This window comes from Apaloderma vittatum, unplaced genomic scaffold (assembly GCF_000703405.1).
Source record: "Apaloderma vittatum isolate BGI_N311 unplaced genomic scaffold, ASM70340v1 scaffold3121, whole genome shotgun sequence".
NCBI classification, from domain to species: domain Eukaryota; kingdom Metazoa; phylum Chordata; class Aves; order Trogoniformes; family Trogonidae; genus Apaloderma; species Apaloderma vittatum.
In genome coordinates this window covers 65,720-87,504 of record NW_009698333.1, presented here as the reverse complement: position 1 = coordinate 87,504, position 21,785 = coordinate 65,720, and the positions used below count along the sequence as shown (strand labels likewise).

At 38.7% G+C, this 21,785-nt stretch overlaps 1 protein-coding gene across 3 annotated transcripts in view; it reads left to right on the top strand.

The window, feature by feature from the left end:
• The window catches only part of PLCB4 (phospholipase C, beta 4), a 90,050-nt gene that overhangs the window by 7,290 nt on the left and 60,975 nt on the right, over positions 1–21,785 (top strand). For all 3 annotated transcript variants that reach the window (XM_009877960.1, XM_009877962.1, XM_009877961.1), the window contains exons 5-10: positions 7,583–7,662; positions 8,222–8,275; positions 13,539–13,620; positions 14,276–14,376; positions 14,994–15,051; positions 19,870–19,978. In XM_009877960.1, coding sequence (XP_009876262.1) covers positions 7,583–7,662; positions 8,222–8,275; positions 13,539–13,620; positions 14,276–14,376; positions 14,994–15,051; positions 19,870–19,978 — 484 coding nt within the window. The remainder of the gene's footprint in view (positions 1–7,582; positions 7,663–8,221; positions 8,276–13,538; positions 13,621–14,275; positions 14,377–14,993; positions 15,052–19,869; positions 19,979–21,785) is intronic.

The following is a 21,785-nucleotide window of genomic DNA, read 5'->3' as shown; positions in this document are numbered from 1 at the left end:
TCTGTGTTGCCTTTGCTGGGAATGTGGGCATATGGGAAGTAATTTGGCCTGTACTGTATTGGCCTTTCATATGTGGTAAGTACATCAACTTGCTACTATAATTCTGTGCTAAAATCAAATTTTCTCAGAGGTAGCTGCACATAGAGCTGTTCCTGCTTAATTCTTCCTGGTTTGTTCATGAGAAGATGTCTTCTGGGTCATAGTAAATCTCTAGAACAAGTGAGTCTCTGTGTGACATCAAGTAGCTGCGCAGCTACTAACGGCAGTTTCCAATGGGCACTGGTTTAATCCGTATTCAGAAGCAGGCTCCCCTTGTGGAATGACAGAGGCAAGAGTTTGGCGAGAAGGTGGCGTGATTGTAGCTTAAGCAGCCCAGGTATGTGTGGGGGCTGCATCTGTAGTGGCTTCTACTGTTTGTGCCCCCCTGTAGCCATGAGGGGGGAGAGTATTACTTACTCTAAAGCTTTCATCCCTTCCTCAGATAAACCGAAGTCAGGATTGGTTGACATCTAATTGGGATACTTTAAAACAAAGAAATGTAGTGACAGATACAAGTATATAAGCCCAGATCCTTTCTTCCTGCAAACAGGCCAAAAAGGTATTCTACTTCTGTAGATAATAATTTAGAATTGGAAAGGGAGTAGTTGTTACTCATGAAGACTGGGTTATAATGGAACTAACCATGTCAAAGAAAATTAATGCAAGTTCCTAGCTTCTTCAGGCTACCCGTGTAAGGGAAGGTGGTGGTGGGAAGCAAATTCTGCTCAGTCCCACAGGACAGTGTGGTAGAGCTGGAGGGGCAGTCCCTTGGGGCGTCCCGGCTGTGGTACGTGGGCATATGAGATACGAGGAGTTGCTGCTGGCTGTGGGCAGTGGTCATTCCTCCCTTCGAGGCAGGGCTCTTCACAGGCTGTCCCTTGTGGCCTGTCGTCGTCTCCACGCTGGGGCAGCCCCAGGGACCTCTGCCTCTTGCGGTGATGTGCTCAGCCAAGTCATTGCTGAACTCCAAGTATAGCTATTCCAACAACAAGAGTGTGTTTATTATCTCTCCACTTGTCTCCAAGCTCCAACTCTGGTATTTACATTCTATCTACTTAAATTTTATTGGTGTTTTCAGCTGAGAAATTGGTTTTCATTTCCACTCTTAAAACAACCACAAAATAGGGTGTACTCTCTCTCTGATTGCAAACAGCTGTCATGGTCCACTCCTAAAGGAACTCCACTGTGATAGGAGAAAGTGACTGTAAAAGGTGGAATTTAAAATCTTGTTTGGATTCATGATTAGATCAGGTTATGTAAATCACTGTGAGCTAAAATTAAAGCACATGTATGCGTATTAGAGGTGTGAGTGCATGTGTGTATTTTTCTTTTTTAACTTCCTAGATGGAATTTCTGTGACTTAATGATCTGTTAATCTTCTTTCCTCAATCTAGAACATTTGAAAAGGCCAGTGAGTATTTGGGGGCAAACTTCCTTAGTGCAGAAGTGATGTAGTGCTGATGACAGGCCTTAGCATGTGTCATGTAGGCAGCCGATCCAAAGCTGGTGTAAGTCCCATAAAGCTGTTGGAGATCAGCAAACTGAAATCTGGACTTCTTGTCTTCTTTGCTCATACACTTTGGCAATGAGTTCAGTAGTTTAACTTAAAAGGTTAACCTAAGTCAGCTCTTTTTACCTTCTTTAGTATTCCTGCATATCAGGGGTAAATTTGTCCTGATGGTTATTCTTTCCCAGATCCAGCTGTGTCATTGGCAAGGACTGTCTCTCCAGGTAATAGTTTTTGTCCTTCTGCCAGAAAGTGGTGTTCCCATTGCCCTGCTGGCAGAGGACTTCATGTGAACACTCCTAATTCACTTTTGAGAAAAAGCCATAGCGTTAGGCTCGTGTCGCCTGTTTGGGAGCGAAGCTCACACCAGTGTTGAAGATAACCAGGCTCTAGGAAGTGCTTATGTGCACCGTTCCTCTGGCGGTAGGTAGGGATAGGAGCAGCCATGGGGGAGCTAGTGTGGGAAGGGGAGTGGAGTAACCTTTTACACTGACGTAGCTGGGTTTGATAGAAAATAGTAATTTTCTACAAGCATGTTACTCAGTGAGACAGTGAATCACACACTGATGGATAACATGTAAGGCACCAGAATGAATAGCATGAGCTGAAATGCTTTATTACTCATATGCAGGCAAACAACATAAAGGTATAATGCAAGATTTATCATACAGCTAATAATATGACGATGCTGAAGATGACTGCAGTTGAAAGCATTTAATTTTGACATTCTTAAGCTTCTCAACTTTTCAGCTGGAATATTACTTTTCACTGTTAAATTTATTTCAGCTTGTTTAAAATGGTCTAATGCACCACCACATTTTTTGTGAGATGAAGCACGTCAGGCTGATGTTTTTGTTACTCTTGTACTATATGACTCTATTTCACTTACAAAAAAGTCCTATTTCTTTCTTTTTTTTTTTAACCCTCTTAAACAAACTGTTAAATGTTTGCCCAAATCATATTGCTAGGCGGGCAACTAGAGGGTAGCAAAAGTTTCCCACGGGAATATCCCACAGGCACGTTTCAAAGAAGTTCTCTTTTCCCATAGCTTTGGTTTTGATATTTCAAAGCAAAAATTTCCAAGAGACCTGCAGAACATACTTGAGCTCTAGAAGTCTAATGCTGGTTTTTGTGTCCCATTATGTTAGTATATCACTTATATCTCCTAGCCTATGTGAGAAACCTTGATAAATTGTGACCATCTGAAATATATGACCACTGCTTACATGTTCAGGTAGGCCTGTGCCAAGCAAGTAATACCATGCTCTCTCTGGAGAGTTCTTCGTATCCTAGCCAGCCTGCAGTTGTGCCTGTGATTTCAATGTGCTTGGTTTTCTGTTTTTTGTGTTCTTTCTTGGCTACATCTTGGCAGAATTCTCAGTAAATTGAAAACTCCAGTCTGGTTCTCTGTAGCCAGGCGGGTAAAGCTCCCCTATGCTTGTCTTAGTTTGGATGCGAAAGTAGCGAAAGTGAGTTTTCCAGCTGCTTTCAGACTAGACCCCTCCAATGCTGCAAAAGTCATTCCAGGGTGGAAAGCTTTATTGAAGCTTTTGTGGTAGCAGCCTGGAAATGTCAGGCAACTCCCAGTACGAAGTGTTTTTGCGAGCCTCAGATTTCCTGATTAAATACTTGAAAGTCAGAAGCGTCCCTTTTATTGTTGTAGCTGAATTTTCACAGCAATATCCTTCAAGTCTGTGCTGCAGCGGGTCGGGTATGGGATGGCTTTTACCCCATCACTGATCTAGCGTCCTTGCTTTTGCTATCTTAGAGGTACACTAAATCTCATAGAGCAGAAATTCTGAGACATCTGTGTTGTGAGAGGAGGGACATCTACTGGTCGCAGCACCTCTGAATGAGGACAAAGGACCAGGGAATCCTGCCAGGCCAGGTCTGTCTTGGTAGGAGCTGGGAAACAGGCTTCTGATCTCTGTGGGTTTCCTCGACCTTCAAGCTATCAAGCTCTTGACTCTTGACAGTCTGTCACAGGCACTGAATACCGAAATCAGAGAGCAGTGCCTCCATGCCTCCCCAGCTTCCCTGATGCTTGAACTAAGTAGAGTACAACTGTGGAGAGACTGCACTTAAAAAGTGGAGGTAAAAATCTCAAGAGGTCTGGAGAATACTGATCTCATCTGTAAATAAACCAGGAATGACCTTGGCTAGAATTTCATGAGCTGTAGGTTACAGTGATTTTTAGCCTTTTGTGATTTTTGCCCATTTTAACCCCCCTAAATGAAAGGTTGATGGCTAAAAGAGAGCAGGGAGGTCAAATGTATCTGTGTGCCCTGCCACTGCTGTCTGGGTTTCATTGAGGGACCCCAGCTAATGCAGGGTCACCGAGTGCCTCAGAAACATCTGAGTACTGCGGCAAAAGCTGGCTGCTTCTTCATTTTTTCTTGCACTTTGACAGTGTTAGATCTTGTTAGAGGAAAACAACACAGTTTATTCCAGCCTGCAGTGTACTTAGATTTTTGGCCTTGTGTGCCAGCCTAAGGGTCTGTGTTTAAGATTACTTGTCTTTGGTTTTCTTTATTTTGTGGTGGTTGTTTCTCTAGGATTAGAGAGCAGGGCCCAGATGCCTCTTTTATATGAATTTAGACTATAACTCTTGGTGTAGCCATTCAGGAGCTACATTGGCAGACTAAAGGTACTGAGCCGTATTTTGAAAATTGGAAAATACTTAGCACTACCATCAGTAAGAATCAAATGTATCCTCTATGTCTACCCAAAGCATTTTGTAACTCCTTTTTTTAAGATCCAAACAAAGTGTTTCCTGTCTACCTCATTTCAGAATTTCATCTTGTTGCAGGATTTTCCTTCTTTGGAGCGGTAGTGATATGGATAATGCTGAGAGTGAAATAAGATAACTGAGGATCTTTATCCCTCTTTACATAAATAGATTTGCAGGTCTTATAGCTTCACCTGTAAAATAAGGGGTGCTATCATAACATACAAGCAAAGCTGCTGCTATATTGTTTGTAGCGTGTTTGCTGAGAAAAAGCTGAACTCCCACAAGGTCATCAGACAAGCATACATTAAAACTGCGAATGGTTTGTTGTCAGGAAAGCAGTAGCTTGACATTTGTCAGAATATTCAGACTTCGAATATTTTGTGAGTATCTATCTGTGCCCTGGATCACAGTGCCTTAAAAGTGATTATGAAGATAGTTGCTATTTGGAGACTATTCTGGCTCAGAAGGACAAAGAGTTTGAATGTGTTGCCCTGAGCCTGTATATTAATTTACGGATGAGGAAATTTTTTCTTCTTGTGTCGTTTTGCTTCTATATAATATGTTCACGATGCAGAAGCATTTTTTTTTTCCTCAGCTCTCTTATTCCTAGTTAATTTGAGGCCAGCTGGTAACTGTGGGGAGCATGTGATGAAATGCTCCATAAAGTGCTTTAGCCCCAAACTCAAGTAGAAGCAGCCAGATGGTGCATTGTAGTGCAGCTGTGTGTGTGGAACAGATAGGCACATGTGTCCCGCAAACTGCTGTGTCCTTCTTGCCCCGGGGGACATCATGCCAATGGAAAGATGATTCATAGATGGACAGAGACTCCTAGGTTACTCCCTGGCTTGGTGCCAGCAGAGATGTGATGCTTTTGTGCCTTATCAGTGTTTGGCTGTAGTTCTGTGCTTTTTTTTGTCTGAGAGAATGCAGTCCTGATTTGGCATCTCTATCAGGAAAGGGCATTGTCACTGAAAAAAGATTAGGGAGTTCTCTAAAGTGGGAATCATCAGAACAACTACTGCAAAGAAATTACCTGGTAAGTGGTTAGTGTATGCTTGCTATACTTTTTAAAAAAATTTTTTTTTATCTCCTAGTAATGTTCCTTTTTGACAGCTATTCCTGATGTGTAGAACTAGCTTCAGAACTGAGTGCTGGGTAACCCTACTTTTAAATACTAGATTTTGTTATAATCAATTGCCTCCAAATCGAAATGGATCTGTGTGTATTTATTTACCATTGAAATGGTGGCATTGCCAGTACTGCCCCAATGGCATTTTTTAGCAGAGGAATTTATTGCAACATTTTAGTTAATTTAGTTTGCAAGGATTTTTTTGTTTGCAGTGTGTGTGCCATTTTACTGTATGTGTCAGTGTTGAGAGACTGAGGGGCTTCTAAGAGACTAAGGCTAATCTAGATCATATAAGGATAAATTTTTGTGTAGCTATGATAGTGCTGATACAGCAGTAATGTTACATTTTACTATTAAAAAAACCCGCCAAAACCTCACACCATGAAAAACAAAGCATAGATAGCTGATGATAGTTGAATGAAGGTAGTTGAATTTCACCACTTCTGGGAGATGGAAATGTATGTTAACACTTGTTCAGGAATTTATCCTGAAATTATCACAAGCACATCTTAGGTGAGAGAACATTTATAGAAAAAGTTAAGTGTTCCCTATCAGTGGCTGCCAGTTATATCAGTTCTGATAAATAATATTATCTCTCCCCATGAATCTTACTTTCTTTGTATCCCTAGACATCACCTCCATACTATGACTGCTAAGTCATCTTATTCATGCTTTTGGGGTAAGATAAATTTGTGAGTTACTCTGAAGCACAGAAACACACCTAAAGAAAACCCAAATGCTAGCCTTTTCCCATAAGTCAGACTTATATTTTCAAATGATTCTCAGATACATAATTGCTCTATTTGTGTGCATATTTTATGCTGTACTTCCTAGAAAGGTGATTCAAAAAGGAATATTTGAATATTAATAAATATCTTAATAAATGGCTACTTTTCCTAAAGCAAAATAGAATTATAAAGTCCATTTTAAGGGTGTCTGATTAACAATTTCTTGTTTAAAAAGAAGTTTGTCTTGTGCTTGTAATGAGTACAAGGGTCTGCTTAAGTGCTCAGTTGACACCTTAGACCTTGTTTAAGCCCATAGGGATTTACTGCCAGCAGTTTACAATACGCCATTTTCCAAAGATGTTAGTATTCCTCCTGCATAAACGATGATTTCTTCATCTTTTTGCAGATGTACAGCACTCATTCATGAAAAGAAAAATATCTCCATCTATTTATAAGTGTCAAATTCTGGATCCTGCTCAAGTCAGTTCAATCTGCGTGCACAGAATTTGGCCGGAAGCAAGAAGCTTCTTTATTCATAAGGCTAATGCTAAGCAGTGGACCAAATCCCGTCTCGGTTCCACCAGTGTAAATTATCTGTTGAGTAATCCTCGCATTACAATGGCATAATTGAGATCAAACTCGACTTGTAGTGCTGTCTTTTTTGGTTTTTTTTGCCTCTTCCTATAGCTTTACCCTTCAGGATTCTTGCTAAAATCAATGAGTGTTCATGTTAGAGACTAATCCTTAAGCTGCTTCTATACAGAACTGTAAAGTCTAGATGCAAGCTATAGTAGAAAAATAGAGCCATAAAAAGGAATTACATAAGTAAGTTCTGTAATGCTGCTGTTGGCTGAAAGACATCCCAATGATTACTGGAATGTTTTACTTTTTAAGGATGAAAGCAAGAAACCAAGTAGGTCTTGAATTTGTAACAGGGTGTTAGATGAGGTTATTGTCACAGAACAGTTGTTGTGCCTCCCTGCGGTTTGCCCTAGCTTATTAATATTTTATTTCATTCCTTTTCTAAAACTGGACCAGTTAAATATGTCGTCACATACTGTATAACGTTGCTTAGTAATAGAGAATATTGCCAGCTGCAACTCAGAGGGGGGCGTATGTTTCTATAGGCTATAAATAGAAGGCTTAATACATCAATCAATGGACCACTTGCCTTTGGTGACAGTCAACTGTTGTAACAGCACCGCTGATGCTCCATGTAGAACTGAGAGGAATGGAAAGCGCAATCACTTTGTTTAGTGAAGGGTGAAATAGTAACAGGTAAGATGAGGCTGGACTTTTCCACGGTATTGTAGCCTGTGAAGTAGGCATTTTTTTCCTCAACTCAGGTTAATAGCAAGGAAGAAGAGCTTCCTCCCAAGACAAGCTTACTACTTTTTCCCTCTTCAGTTTTCCTAATGCAGTGTTTTCTCTATTTCTGTGTTTTACAGCAATGGGTAGAAGGGCTTGGATCCATCATACATAACTTTAGAGCAAACAATGTCAGTCCCATGACGTGTCTCAAGAAACAGTAAGCTACATGCTTTTGTCCCCTTTCTTCTTTATTCTTCTATCCTTGTATTTTCCTTCTTGGAATTTAAAAAAATATAATATTTTGGTTTTCATAGTTCAACATTTGCAATCAGAAAACAGTGTAATAAAGAAAATGGTGTCAAATTACTTTAGAGTTTATCTTTTATTGTGACCAGAAGAAGTCTTGAGTCTATATTTGGCACTTGGCCAGGAGAAATTAGAAGAGAATTTATAACTGTTCATTTGATTTATTGATGTTGTATGTTTTAATTATTGACTGGTTTGTGATTTCATTGGTACATATGCAAACAAAACCCTCTAAGTTTCTTGTCTTCACACTTGTTGTAACTGATGTACTGATTCTTTTGGGATGCTTTTTGCCTTTACAGTTAAAGAACTGCTCTGCCTCAAACACTGAAAGGTTACAGAAAAATGTTTTATTACGGAACAATTATTTGTTTGTACTACTTTCACAGACATGTTAATCATCTTCAACTAAATATATACATCCTAATCATAATAAATAGTATTTAAAAATACTTTGTTCTTCATTTTAGCTGGATGAAGCTGGCCTTTCTAACAAACACAAATGGGAAAATTCCAGTTCGGAGGTAAGCACAATTGAGAGCTCCAATTTTTCTCAGATATTAATTGTATGTTAATAAAATTATGTGGCTTAATAATGAACTGTAATACCAATTTTTTACTAAAACATATGTAAAAATAGCTACAGAGCTAAACATATTTAACTGAGTTTCATGCCTCCTTGGTAGCCCAGGTGCAACTTCTTATCAGCCTAATAATATTTTCTCTGTCCATTGCAATGAAGATCTGAGTGCTTGCAATTGTTTTCAAAGTCACTTATTGCTAAGAGCATCAGAGTTCTCAGCCAGTCCTCAAACTCTGGGATGTTGGTTTTTTTCAGTTGTAAAACTTCATAAAATACTTACCAAAAGAACTATAAAAGCTTGCAGGCCAGTTAAATAGAGGACAAAAGGTACATTTTAAAATGTAGTTGCTTTAAAAAGGGACACAGTTCTGCCAAAAATACTTCTGCTTTTATAGGAACCCCCAGGATAATACTGGGTTTTCTCCACATAGTTATTACAAGTTACTGATTTTCAGTCTTCTCTTACTAGTTATTACAAGTTACTGATTTTCAGTCTTCTCTTCCCCCTCCTGGTCTAGAAATTAGTTCTTGCCTGATACATTGAGCTTTGTTCCTCTTCATGCAGTATGTGAAAACCATACTTTTTGGGGCATGCTTTTTTTCATAAATAGAAACTCACAGTAGGGAGCAGGAAGGAGGGCTTTGTAAGATAAGCCTCGCAGAACATTTTTTTTTTTTTTGAGGGAGAAAGAGAGAATTTTGCATCTATAGAATCTGCAAAAGACAAAGGCCCTGCCGTGCTGCCTTCCATATTTTTGTAGTTTCAAGACTCAAGTGACATCTTGACAGTGTTAAGGCTGCGTCAGTGTATTAATGTTTCAGCTTCCACATTGCCAAGCCTCTGCTTATTTCTCAAACTTGAACTAAACTGCCATGAGGCATCTTCGGTGCAGAAGTCTCATGAGGAATATCAACTGAAGGGTAATGATGAGGAAACAATACTACAGAAGCAGAATCTTTTTCAGTACTTCAGAGCTTTATGCCTATGTTTGAATACAGAGCTTTATTCCTTATGAATTTATAGTGCACTAGCTTGTCTGAAACTTGCCTTGAAGTATTTTACCTCGCATTTAGCGAGGCATAAATTCTCTCCATTGTGTTACAGCATGTTGGTTTGTGTATGCAGACAGGCCTGGATATTGCTGAAGGGAGTTGGTCCCAGTGTATTAAATCTTTAAAGTCAAATTTGTGTTATTTTCAGGTTGACAGAAATTGGTCTCTAGAAGCTTAATTTATTGCAAAAGTAGTTTGCTTGTAAATTTCTAAGGGATGTACTGTTCCATGCTGTGCAGAGGGAAGCTGAATTCTTTCTATCTGGATGCTCCAAGGAACGTGCTATGTTGGTGTGGGTGAAATGTGGCAACTTTTGGGGGCTCCTCTGGGAAGCACTGTGTCACCCACTGAAAGGATTAGAACAGATGATAATGAGAGGGTGGAGGAAAGTTGTAGAGGAGAAATGTGAATGAAAGGGCAGAAAAGCCAGTCTGCTCTATAGACCTACATTGGAAAAGAGAGTGAATCAGAGCCCCACTGGATGACAAGAAGATCATGAGATTAACCTCGTCCATCACCAGCTACTTACCATGAAGTAGGACACAGGCACCGAGATGTCTCAGCACTGGGCAGCCTGGGACGTGGAGCACTTCATCGGTTCACTTCTCCACCTCCCACAAACACTTAGTGAGGAGAAGGAGCGTGGGGGGATGGAAGAGGGAGCAGGAGGAGGTAGGTACATAAAGAGAAGGATATGTGTATGAGGAAGGCAAGCCCGGAAGCACTGGGAAACATGAGCAGAACGACTCTGCTCTGCAGGGTGCACCAAGGTTCACATTGTTTACCCAGGCCTTCCCCCAGTACCTCTTTCCACTGATTTAAACCCCTGATGCTTCCCCTTCAACTGACCCCCAGATTGCTGTGGTCAGCCCTTCCCATATACCTGGTTTTAAATATGACGTTACCTTGTCAGCCCTGCTTGTCAAACCTCCACCTCCTCCTGCTGCTCTGGGACTCCTGTAGCAGTTGCTCTGGCTCTGAGGATACAGATAGAAAGGTCGTTCTCTCAGAATACCCAGCAGATCTGTTAGGCTCTAAGAATGTATATCACAAGATCATCTGTATTTTGTTTTTACACAGATGTGCAGTAAAGATGCACATCTTTACTGCACATCTGTGTAAAAAGAGGGGAAAAAAATTTCACCCAGGAAGTTAGAGCTCCTTGTTATTTCCTTACAGTTTTAAGACAGATTTATGCAGTTAGCATATGGTCATAGGAATGATGAGCCTTGAGAAGGTGAAACTCCTTGAGGCTCTTGCTGGTGAAAGGCATAAATATTCCTGACTCCTTGTTAGTGCAGTTGAGGATTGCAGAGTCACGAATATTCTTCTCAGCTGCTTTTAGAGTTTAATGTACTCTGGGGCATAGATCTGTTGCTGTCAGCCTACCTTGTGAGAGAGGAACTTCTGGTGGTCTGTAGCACAAAAACCTTAGGAGAGCACCAGTTTTGCCGTTTGGACTTTAATAAATTTTCTCAGTCTTTAATCTAGAGCTGTGTCAAGAGATCTTAAAAGTACAGAGCTTTCAGTAAGATTTCTTGTATGGTCAGATTTTAAGACTGCTATAAACGATGCTTGAAAAGGTCAGCATTTCTTTTTTAAAAAATCTGCTTGGTTTCTGCAGGTTTCTATTGGCAGAAAATGGATTTTCTATGTGTGCAGGTTGCACCTGTTCAGCTAGAGCCTGTTTAGAAATTAGCTTTGTTCAATCTATGGTTATCCCTTGTATAACTATATTTCAAAGGATTTAAGCTAATTTACCTTCTAATTATGAAAAAATATATATAAAAAGCTAAACTATGTCAAATGAAGTTTAAATCTCTTTTACAGTAGTTTGATCAAGTTAGTTACACTTTTTTAGTAAATATGTTTTGTACCAAGTACTCCAGAGTGCCTGAAAGAAATCTCTTTCAATAGTTACATGCTAGTTGGAAATCAAGTTTTATAGAGAGTTTCCTGTACAGTGTGTACAGTGCAGGCAGTGTTACTTCCAGTTCTGGCCTTTATGTGGTGGCTTGATTTTTGAAGCAGCGGTTGGAAAGGTGTGAAGTAACCAAGTCATTTAATCCACCAACAAGCATGATAGATTCAAATCCCTCAGTCTCAAACTTGGGCAATATTTTAAAGATTTATGGGGAAGTACATTGACATGTTACCATAAAAAGCCCCAAACCACAGTAGAACGTGGTGCCTGTAGGTATCTGTCAACCAGTAACTTGCCTGCATCTGAAGTAGCCCAGTTTTTCTTCCAAGGCATACGATAAGGTGAATGTAAATCTGCTAGGATGAATTATCTTCTGATAGAGGGAAATGTAGTTTTATTTACAATAACCTTTAGCTAAATGAAAATGTCATGCTGTATTTTTACAGTCTTTTTTTGATTCATACAATCTTTTCTAGACTGCTGCTCTCAGTACAAATTACTGCTATGTTTGCTGTCATCTTTGGTGAAATAAAAAGTCATTTGGCATCAAAAATGCATTCCCTGCAGCCATGGAATCTTGGCTCACAGTTTCTGATTAACTACTTATGCCAATATTACATGCTTTACATGACATTTATTATTGGGGCCCAATTCATTAGAAGAGACACAGAATTTTTTTACAGTGCTGGAAGTAAGTTGTAAATTATAGAGCTAACATTACTCTGTGTTTTGGAATTGGTAAAAAATAGGTGCCTGAGGGTTTTTTTGAGAAACAAGTGCCTGAAGTTCAACTCAGTCTGTATTCTAGTGAAAACATCTCAGTACTTATCAGCTTTGGAAAATCAAATAACTTAGGTGCCTAAATAGGGGCATAGAAATCTAATTGTTAGAAGAACCCAGTTAAAAAAATAGCCAAAAATGTATTAAAAAATGATTTCAGCATTTAGATCTTTCACTTCTTGATCTTAATTTTATTAATATGAAAATATGTACGTAAGCAGTGTGGTGTTTTGGAGAGTAAAACAACTGTTAATTGCTATGGCAACAAGAACAGCAACAGTTTGCTTCACGTCTTTCACCACGGGAAATGATTTAGTATGCATGAGATGAACAAAAAAGTCTCAGCACATGTTTGTCTCAATGATAAAGAGCAACATATTCTTATCAGGCAGCTGTAGAGCCTTTCCCAATGTATGGCTTTTGTTAGTGTTGGAAATAAATAGATATTGGATACAGACTTCAGTTTTTCTCTCCAGATAGAGACACCAAAATCAAGGGCTGGTGAGACACATCATTTTAGCTTAGACCTGAAACAGAAGGAAGGCGAGCTGTCAAGTTTGGATCTACTTTTCCAGAGTGTAGAGCTTATTCAAACTCATCTCAAATGGAAACAGAAATAGACCAAATGCCTTCGTATTAATTATACCAAATCATTGAGCTTTAATTGGATTTATTTATTTTCAAGTTAAACCTGTTTGTTAGTCGCATGCATGGTGAAATTGTCTCTGTTTTGCAGAAGGAAGAGGATGTTAATCAAGTTTGGTGGAAGTATTTCAGTGGCAGCTGAGACCTACCCGAAAGAGTTGTGTGTAGTATGTCTAGAGCAGGGATATTCTTAGGAGCTGTGGGGTGAGGGAGCCTTCAAAGGGAAGACTGAGCAGGGCAGCTGCTGAAGAAGCAGGGAATGAGATCTGACATGGAGCCGGGAGTTGCTTTCTAGCAGCGCCTGTTTGAAAAGGAAAGAGAAGGGAAGCTGCCGTTGGGAGTGCGTCAGGCCTACCTTAGGGGTGACCTAGGGTTGTGCTTGGAAAGGCAGGGAAGGCACCGCAACCAGGAATAGCTGGAGACATCAGTCTCATCACTTGTAGAATCTACTGCTTTTTCAGCTCAGTCATTTATCTATGCGTAGAGATTAAAAGAGCCAAGAGAATAATGCTTTTGCACAGCTCTGTGTCCCAGTACACTGGAAAAAAAAAAAGCTCTTTTGTTCTTTTTGCAGTTCGTTATTTCGATATATTTTCTAATGGATAGCTTGCAGGCAGAGCAGTGCTGCAACGCTTAGAGCACTTTTTCAACAGCACTGTTACTTGGAAGATGCTTACATTCACCAGTTGAAGCCAGAGCAAAGTGTTGGCAGTAAAAGCAAGAGAGAGAGAACTGATTGTTTAAGAACTGACTAACATTTCTGCTTTTTTTCCTCTCCACTCTTTTTTTTTTTTTTTTTTAGTATTACCAGAACCTTTGCATCAGGTAAAACAGAAAAAGTGATCTTTCAGGCACTTAAGGAATTAGGTCTTCCCAGTGGAAAGGTATTTGGTGGTTTCGAATAATATTTATTTTTTGTATACTAATAAATTGATGAGTCATTCACATTTGTAGCTGTGATCTAAGCTGTTTGCATCACATAAAAAATGCCTAATGTTCATGAGTAACTTACTAAAGATTGTAGGTGATTTACTAAAACAAAAATGTTTATGGCACAGTGATCCTTAAACCTCTTAAATGAGGTTTCTTTTCTGTAACAGACTTTTTAAAGTAAAGCAGAAGTATTACCTGCCCCTGTATGGGAGTTGCTTTGCTTTCTAAAACTGTTGCACCAAACTCAGGACATTTTTCTCAATGTTCCTTCGCTTCAGTATAAACGTCCTGAAATTAGTGCACCATATTAGATTTCTAAGGGGTTTTAAGCTTCAGAAATAAATAAAGACTGTTTTCCTATTCTATGTTTATATAGAATTAATATTAACTGTTAGGTCAGAATATAAGCACATCAAACAGTTCTGTGATAAGGATGAATTAAGAACTGTTTTCAGAAAATACGAAAGAAACTAGATAAACATGTGCTAAGTAAAGAGCTAAGACAATTCTCAGTTGCTTTTTCTGATGTAAGATATGCTCTTGGGGGAAAAAAAGTCATGTAAGCTCTCTTTTGCTGAATAAATGTACCTTTACATTTTGTTACAGAATGATGAAATTGAGCCTGCAGCATTTACTTATGAGAAATTTTATGAGCTCACCCAAAAGATATGTCCCCGGACTGACATAGAGGACCTCTTTAAGAAGATGTAAGTTCAAATTTAATATAATCTTGCTTTAAATTCATTTGGTTGTATTTTTAGTCCATAGCTAATAGTGACAGAACACCGTAAAGATTATCTAACCTTAAATTCTAGTAGCATCAGCAGTGTTTTAAGTCAAACACAAGTCTGTATTGTCCCCCTTTCTTCCCTCTCAGATTGTTAATGTAAAAGTTCACTCTGTATTTTAGAGCAACTTTTACATGAATTAGAGGAAGCACCTGGAACTTTTTTTTTTTGCATTGGCTTTACTAACTATTGTAATTTTAATGTGCTCCTTTAGGTAATTAACATAGTATGTGAACTAACAATAAAATTAAATAAGAAATTTGAAGTTTTAAAAGCTGCTTCACTCAATTTATTCTCGGATGGAGGACTTACATGTTGTTTTTGAAGTAATGTTTGTTAAGTTCTAGGAAGTACAGGAGATAAACTGTGCCAAGCATAGACAGCATGTTTTCTGTGACTGTTCATTTTGAGATTATAGAGCTACTTCAGGTAGAAAAGTAGAAGGTTTTAAAAGTATCAACAATGTCAACATGTAAATCATACCTACTGTAGCATCATATATGAAAACTTACGTTCTCTAATAAATTTCTTTTCAGCAATGGAGACAAAACTGATTATTTAACGGTAGACCAATTAGTGAGCTTTCTAAATGAAGTAAGCTTTTTCATACATTAACTACCATACAAGTCTGTTTGCAGTAGCTTGCTTCTTCCAATCTTTCCATTGCATGAATCACGCCATTATTTGCTGTGCTTTTGATCCACTGATCTTTCCATTGTGGTAACATCCAGGTGCAAAAATCAGCCCCAGCCTTGTATGTTGTTGTGCTTTCTACGTGTTGGCTTTGCGGATTGCATCTGTTGATTACTGGCTGTTGCGTTTTGTTGTGTGTTATGTATATTTTGCACATTTTATACTATTGCATTCAATGGAGTTTCAGCTAAAATACACCCAGTATTTTATTCTAAGCTATTCCTTTACCTATAGGCCACAGCTAAATATATCTGCTAATCATTCTAAATAATAGAAAAAACAAAGTAGGCTTTTATAGACAGTGATTTGATTGTTCTTGACAGTATTATTTCAATCTACTGCAAATCCAAGAGGATATTTTGAAAGTTTGCATATGATTTTTAAAATACCGCGTGTGAAGGATAAGAGATTTTTTTTTATTGCTGTATTTCCACAATACAGTTGTTGGCAAGGTATTTAGCATTTCTTAAAAACATCATGAACCTTTGAAGTAGTTGAATGAACAGTGTGAGGTTGCTTTTTTTTCTATTCCTAAAGCACAGTAAGTTGTAGGAGACTGACTCATTCAAAGTGGCAACAATAAATGCACTGTGGAGATTTGACAGGAATGTACACATGGAAAATAGGCACATCCTACCTTTTTTCGTACCAGTGGATATTTGAAGCATGAATAGCAGCTTTGCCTTCCTGAGATAAAGCATGATATTTTAGGGACTGGATGCATTACCAAAAAATCTCTCAGTTTAAAATTATTTTACTAGTTATAAATCTATTTTATATATATCTCTCTGATATTGCTATATCTTATATATATCTCTCTGATACTGCTATATGAAGATTCAGGCAGTAAGTTTCCCATGTATGAAATTTAGAATACAACTTGCCTTTTCAGGAGGGGATGCGTGTCTTATTCCTCACTGAGCCTGAATTACATGTAGAAAGAGTATTCAAAAATTACAGACAGTGAAAAGGTGAACAGCTTCAGGAGTAATGCTGAACAGCTTCAGGAGTAATGCTGACATACTTGGGGCTTTTGTTTGCATCCACAGCTCTATTAGCAAATTGGAGCACGTGCTTAATCTTTCTATTGTGAGATGTTTGTTTGTAACAGCTGTTTACAAAGTTGGGTGTCCAAATGTTGGCAGGACTGGGGTCATAGCTAAGGCATGTAATTTTTGTTTCTGCATTGAAGAGAGAAAGGATAACATTGTGATTTAAATTATAAATTATTTCTTGAAAATACTTCAGTCCCCTGATTCATTTGTAGTCATAGATAGACTTCACTCTTCTAAGCACACTGCCTTCTCCTCACCTTGAACCATATTAGCTTCTATATTTTTTTTGTGTGTTAATCCTCTTTTTTTGGTCAATTACTATTTTATCATTATTTTTAAATTGATCTCAGTAATTGCTTTAATTTAAAGTGTATTTCCTTTAAGCCCAAACTTCAGCAATCGTAAGAACTTCCTGACTATCTAGGAAAAATTGACTTCTTGTGCTCTTGGGTTTGTGTTGTTTTGATAATTCTTCTTACAAAATCAGAAGCTTTATTTTATGGGCAATATTGGAGAAAGATGCATCTCACTGGCTACATTCTTACCGACACATCACATTTTGCAATTGGAAATCTTGTAGTTCGTCCTTTAGCTGGTGACCAGAGCTGGGAAAAATAAGTCAAGAGTAGGGTGTTAATTCTTATGACCAAAACTGATGCCTTTGACTCTGTGCTGGAGTTCTTTTGGTCCCCAAATAGAGTTTAAAATTTTGGTCAGGGTTTGAAAGGCCCAAAATGACCCAGAATCTCCCTTTTGATATGGTTGTTTCTGGCTCCTTAACAGCTGGCCAGCACTGCAGTTAGCAGTGGTGTTTAATGCTGGAAAATATAAAGATATTATTATCATTGTACAGGAGAGTGGAGTTACTTGGCAGAGCAGTTCTTCATGAGAGTCTTTAACCTAAATTATTTTGAGTTTAGTAACCAAGACATGCTGTAGAAGCTCTAAGTGCTGTGGGTTTTTAAGGAAGCATGAGGATATGAATGTGAGTGGAGAGAGAGCTGCTTCCTGATTTTTTTCCAAACTGTTGTCTCTATTTGACTTAAAGCTGCTGGCTGACAGCTGATTTGTATATCAGTATTAAAGCTTCTGGGAAGTTTTTAGAAATTTAATTATTGTCAGGCACCGAGTACGTTGTCTGGGTCTTTTTTTTTTTTTTTAATTCAAATTTTGAAAAAAGAAAAAGTAGTAGAAAAAGAACTGAGATCACTACTATTGAGATTTGCTCCTGCCATTCATTTGCAACAATAAATTAATAAATTCAAACCAGGACAGCCAAGTAACTGTCAAAATGAAAATTCAGTAGTCTGACCAGGACTCACCCTTTTTTCCTGGAAAGGAGGTAGGAGGAGATGCTTTTCTGTTCTTCTCTTTCCCACTTCCTTGCCCTCCCTCCCTCTCTCCCTCTCTTCCATTGACTTGCTCGTTCTTCCTCTCTCCTTCCCACTTGCTCGCTTGCTCTTTCTATCTCCCTCTGTTTTTCATCTCCATGAAGGGACACCCTTCCAACCACTGCACGGGCACCACGGCAAGAGGCAGGATCAGTTTGGACACGTTGTTAACTGCTGCTCATCTCAGTTTGTGTCCGATCAAAAAGGAGACTGGAAGCCAAGTTTGGGAGGTTACATGATCTTTCTCTCTTTGAAGAACCACACAGACATTCTTTCCCCCTGTGCTTTCAGATAGTTTGCCCTCTTAAGAATGTCTGGTGTAAGGGTGTCCTGTCTAATCCAGGAACTAGAACTATTAAATGCAACCTCGTTGACCAACACAGTTAGTCCTAGGGGATGTGTCTTTCTAGATGAAACTTCACGCTTTTAGTTTCGTTCAGCTTTTGTGTTACAACTTTCCTGTGCCAGCAAGCTTTGTAGGGCAGAACATTTTCCCAAGAGACACTAGTACGCAGTCTTCCTTTTTTAAAGTAAAACTTGACCAGCTGTCAATGTTACTTGATTTTTACAACTAAGTAAGCATAAAGACATGCTTTTATTCAAATAGAAAATTGATGTGTGATGATCATTGCTACCAGAATATTCTGCTTTTAGCTCCTTTTGATAACTCTGGGACTCTTTCTCAAGAGGAAACTTTTTGCTTTATCCCATTTATTTTCTTGTTTGCTTATGATAACTATAGAAGAAAGAGAGTTGGGAAGAGCACTTTTCTTGAGTTAGGAACCTTCCCTACTATTTCTTACAATTTTTTTTGAAGTGGTGTATTGTCACTAATGGTATAAAGCTTGTCATTTGTCACAGTAGACTGTACCGTACTGTTGCATGCCAGTGCTGTGTTGTTGTGCGCTGCTTAGCAAGTTATGTCCTGCATCCATATGCTCCCTTATCATATTTCATCCAAGTTTTACTTAGATGCCCAGACAGCCAATCTGTACGGAATGAAACTGCTGTATGTTAGATGCTGCAGACTGTCAATAGCATTACTTGAAAGATGCCTCCTTAATTGCATGATGGAGTTGGCATTGGTTGTAATTTCTTGAAATTAATCAAGCACGTGCACCAATGTCTTGATTGTAAGAAAAGAGATCAAGTGTTTATTTTTGATTAGATACTTTTTTTTTTCCTGAGAAAATGTCAAAACTTTTATTCATAAGGAATTACAGCAAATGCTGATGGTGCTGTGCCAAGCCGTGTCAGCACCATCCTGTCCACTTCAAATTATTGATCACCAATGTGAGGGTGGCCTGTTACATTCCTGAATTCTGCTTAAACTAAAGCTTGAAAACTGTGCACCTACTGGGGTAAAAGAATGTTTTCACAGTCATATTTATTTCTTTGTTTTACTGCATCTGCCTACATGCCACCACTCTGTTCAATTCTGGTTTTAATTTTCTTTTAATGGAGAATCAGGCACACAGTGTGCAGCTCTAATCCAGCATGGAGGGGAAAAAAAGCTACATAGCACACTATTCAATAAGAACTTGAAAACTCTTGAGTTGTAGTGTATTAGAGATTACTGCTAAATTGTTTCTAAATATTACATATATTATGAAACTGTAATATTGTAAATTACTGTGAATAAAAGAGCATCATCTCTCTTAAGTTGTACATACTTCTTCTAAGAACCTACACTGTTTTTTGAGGTGTTTCATAACACAGTAGTTCCGCGATTCACAGATAATCATCAGTAGTTGCATATTTCTGAATTTTGGTTTCAAATTCTGTATTTACAGTGTGGCTTTATTTTACTTTGAATTTTTAATTTAGCTGTAGATATTGCTGAAGACATGCGTTTTTGCCGAGGTCATTACAGTGCCATCAGTCAAGTCTGTCAGTTGACACGACCTACAGAAAAAATTAGGGAGAGAATTTACAGAGAGATTTAGCTATAATTTTCAATATTTCATTTGCACGTATACCATGTGCAGTCATTATTTTCCTGAACAAGCCAGAATAAGACCAGTTATACCATTACACTGGATTGATTTTTTGAAATATTTTTGTAATCAAACTGCCTATGTCTCTTAGGAAAGATTAAGTTTGTTTTCTGTCTAGTGCTGAAGTCACTGTTGAATAGTCTGTAAGTTTTAGGGCTCTTTTTTTTTTTTTTTAAATGTCCACTTCTTTCTTTCTCATCTGCAGTAATGAAATGCTCTTGGATGATATCCATGCACTATATTGTTTTGCTGAATTCCGTTGTTTTCTAACCTTAGCATCAACGAGATCCTCGACTCAATGAAATTTTATTTCCCTTTTATGACACAAAAAGAGCAATGCAGATAATTGAGACATATGAGCCAGATGAAGACTTGAAGAGTAAAGGTAAATGTGGGAGGGAATTCAGTATTCATTGCTTTTAGGCATTTGGGAAAATAGTTCCAAAGCATCCAAACTTTATAATTGAGCTTACAGTCCTGGTGGTCAGGAGGCAAGCAGTTGCGTGGCAACCTAGTGGACTGGATCCAGAAACTGATTTGCTGAAAAATATATCCTCCTCCGAAATCAGTGATTTTGTAGAAGAATTATTTCCCTAATCCAGGTTACAATGTGGCTACAAAGCAACATGCAGGTGGCTATGGCCAGCATCTCAGAAGAGAATGCAAAGCTGTGCAGATATCATGTAAAAATTAAAAAATAAAAAAATTACCATGTGTGCCATTTGCTATACATCTACTTTCTTATAATCTGTGTAGTGCCTGAGGGCAGCAGCCTAGCTTAGAACAGGGTATTTTGTGTGGGTGCATTGAAAATCGTTGTCTCTGAGCAAGGAAACTGCAGGAAGTGTCTCTAAGCCATTCTTGTGTCCTGAGCTGCTAAGGGTGTTGGAGATGTCAGCGGTGGAACTTAGCCCCCAGTTCTAATCCCTTCTGCTGAACAAGCTGTGTTGGCATCACCCATGGAAATTTGGCTGGAAGTCACTGTTGTTGCAAAGCCCATAGACCTTGAGGCATCATAGCAGGAATCCCCTTCCGCTAGACGTGTGGCATCGAGCTGGCCCTGGAGAAGTCAAGTAACCTTCTCATCCATTAGTGCTGCCTCTGCTGATGAAGGCTGTGCAAAACCGACACCAGAAGGAGGCAGCATCTTGTAACTGCTTCAGTAAAGCCTGGGGCAGCTCTCCCTTAGTGCTGCAGCCCTCTTGGGTTCCCTGTTGGGTTCCCTTTGTGTAGCTTTACGATCACAGGCATTGACACCAGTGATGCCTTGCACAGCAACACCCCTGACTTTCTCTGGGCCAGTGCTTGGGGAGAGTTTACAGTTGTCTTCCTCGGTCTATAAACTTGAGGAATGCTTCTGTAGCTGGATGGGTAGCTTTCACCGTCCCTTATAGGACTGCAGTCTTTTTGACCAAACTGCTGGAGGAAGAGCTTGTACTGTGTATGTACAACTGCGTTATGCTACGTTAATAGATTGCTCTGTGAAAACATGGAAGTTTTCTAGGAATCACCTGGGAGAGAGGCAGATGCTTCTCTTGTCTAGAAGTAATTTATAAACATTATGAGGATTTTTCCACTCACAGGCAGCTTATTCCTCTTCCGCTTTCATGAAGTCGAATTCTCCAAACGTTAATTATTTTATTTTAGTCAAATCTTTTTTTTTTTTTAATTCACTTATCTCTGATTCCTCTTGATACCAGTGTATTTTATATGTTTTCCAAAATGAGGAAGGTGTACTAACATAGCTGCCATCTGTTTAGGATGGAAATTGTAAAAGCATGTTTTATGAAGGTGGAAATTAATGTAGAACTGGAAAACAAAGTTCAGTAATTCACAAAGAAGAGGATTTTTCAAGCATGAAACTGTAGCAAGGGAATGATACTGGCTTATTCTTGTAGCCAGTAATTGATTCTTGGCTAATTATTTAGCTTCTTTCTTTGATTTATATTTCCCCGAAGGTTTTAAATAAATGTGGTAAACTTCCTGCAAGGATGGGCTTATGCAGAGTTACAACAGAACAGCAGTGTCATCTTACACTGTTCCTCCATTGATCGTATTCACTGATGCGGATTTTATCCCAATGCAATCAGTAGGATAGGGAGCTAGTTTTATGTAATAATTTGTTGAACCTTAGCATGTAAAGAAGGCAAGAGTTTATCTCAGCAGTGGTTGTTCTCTGCAATCTCTTTCCC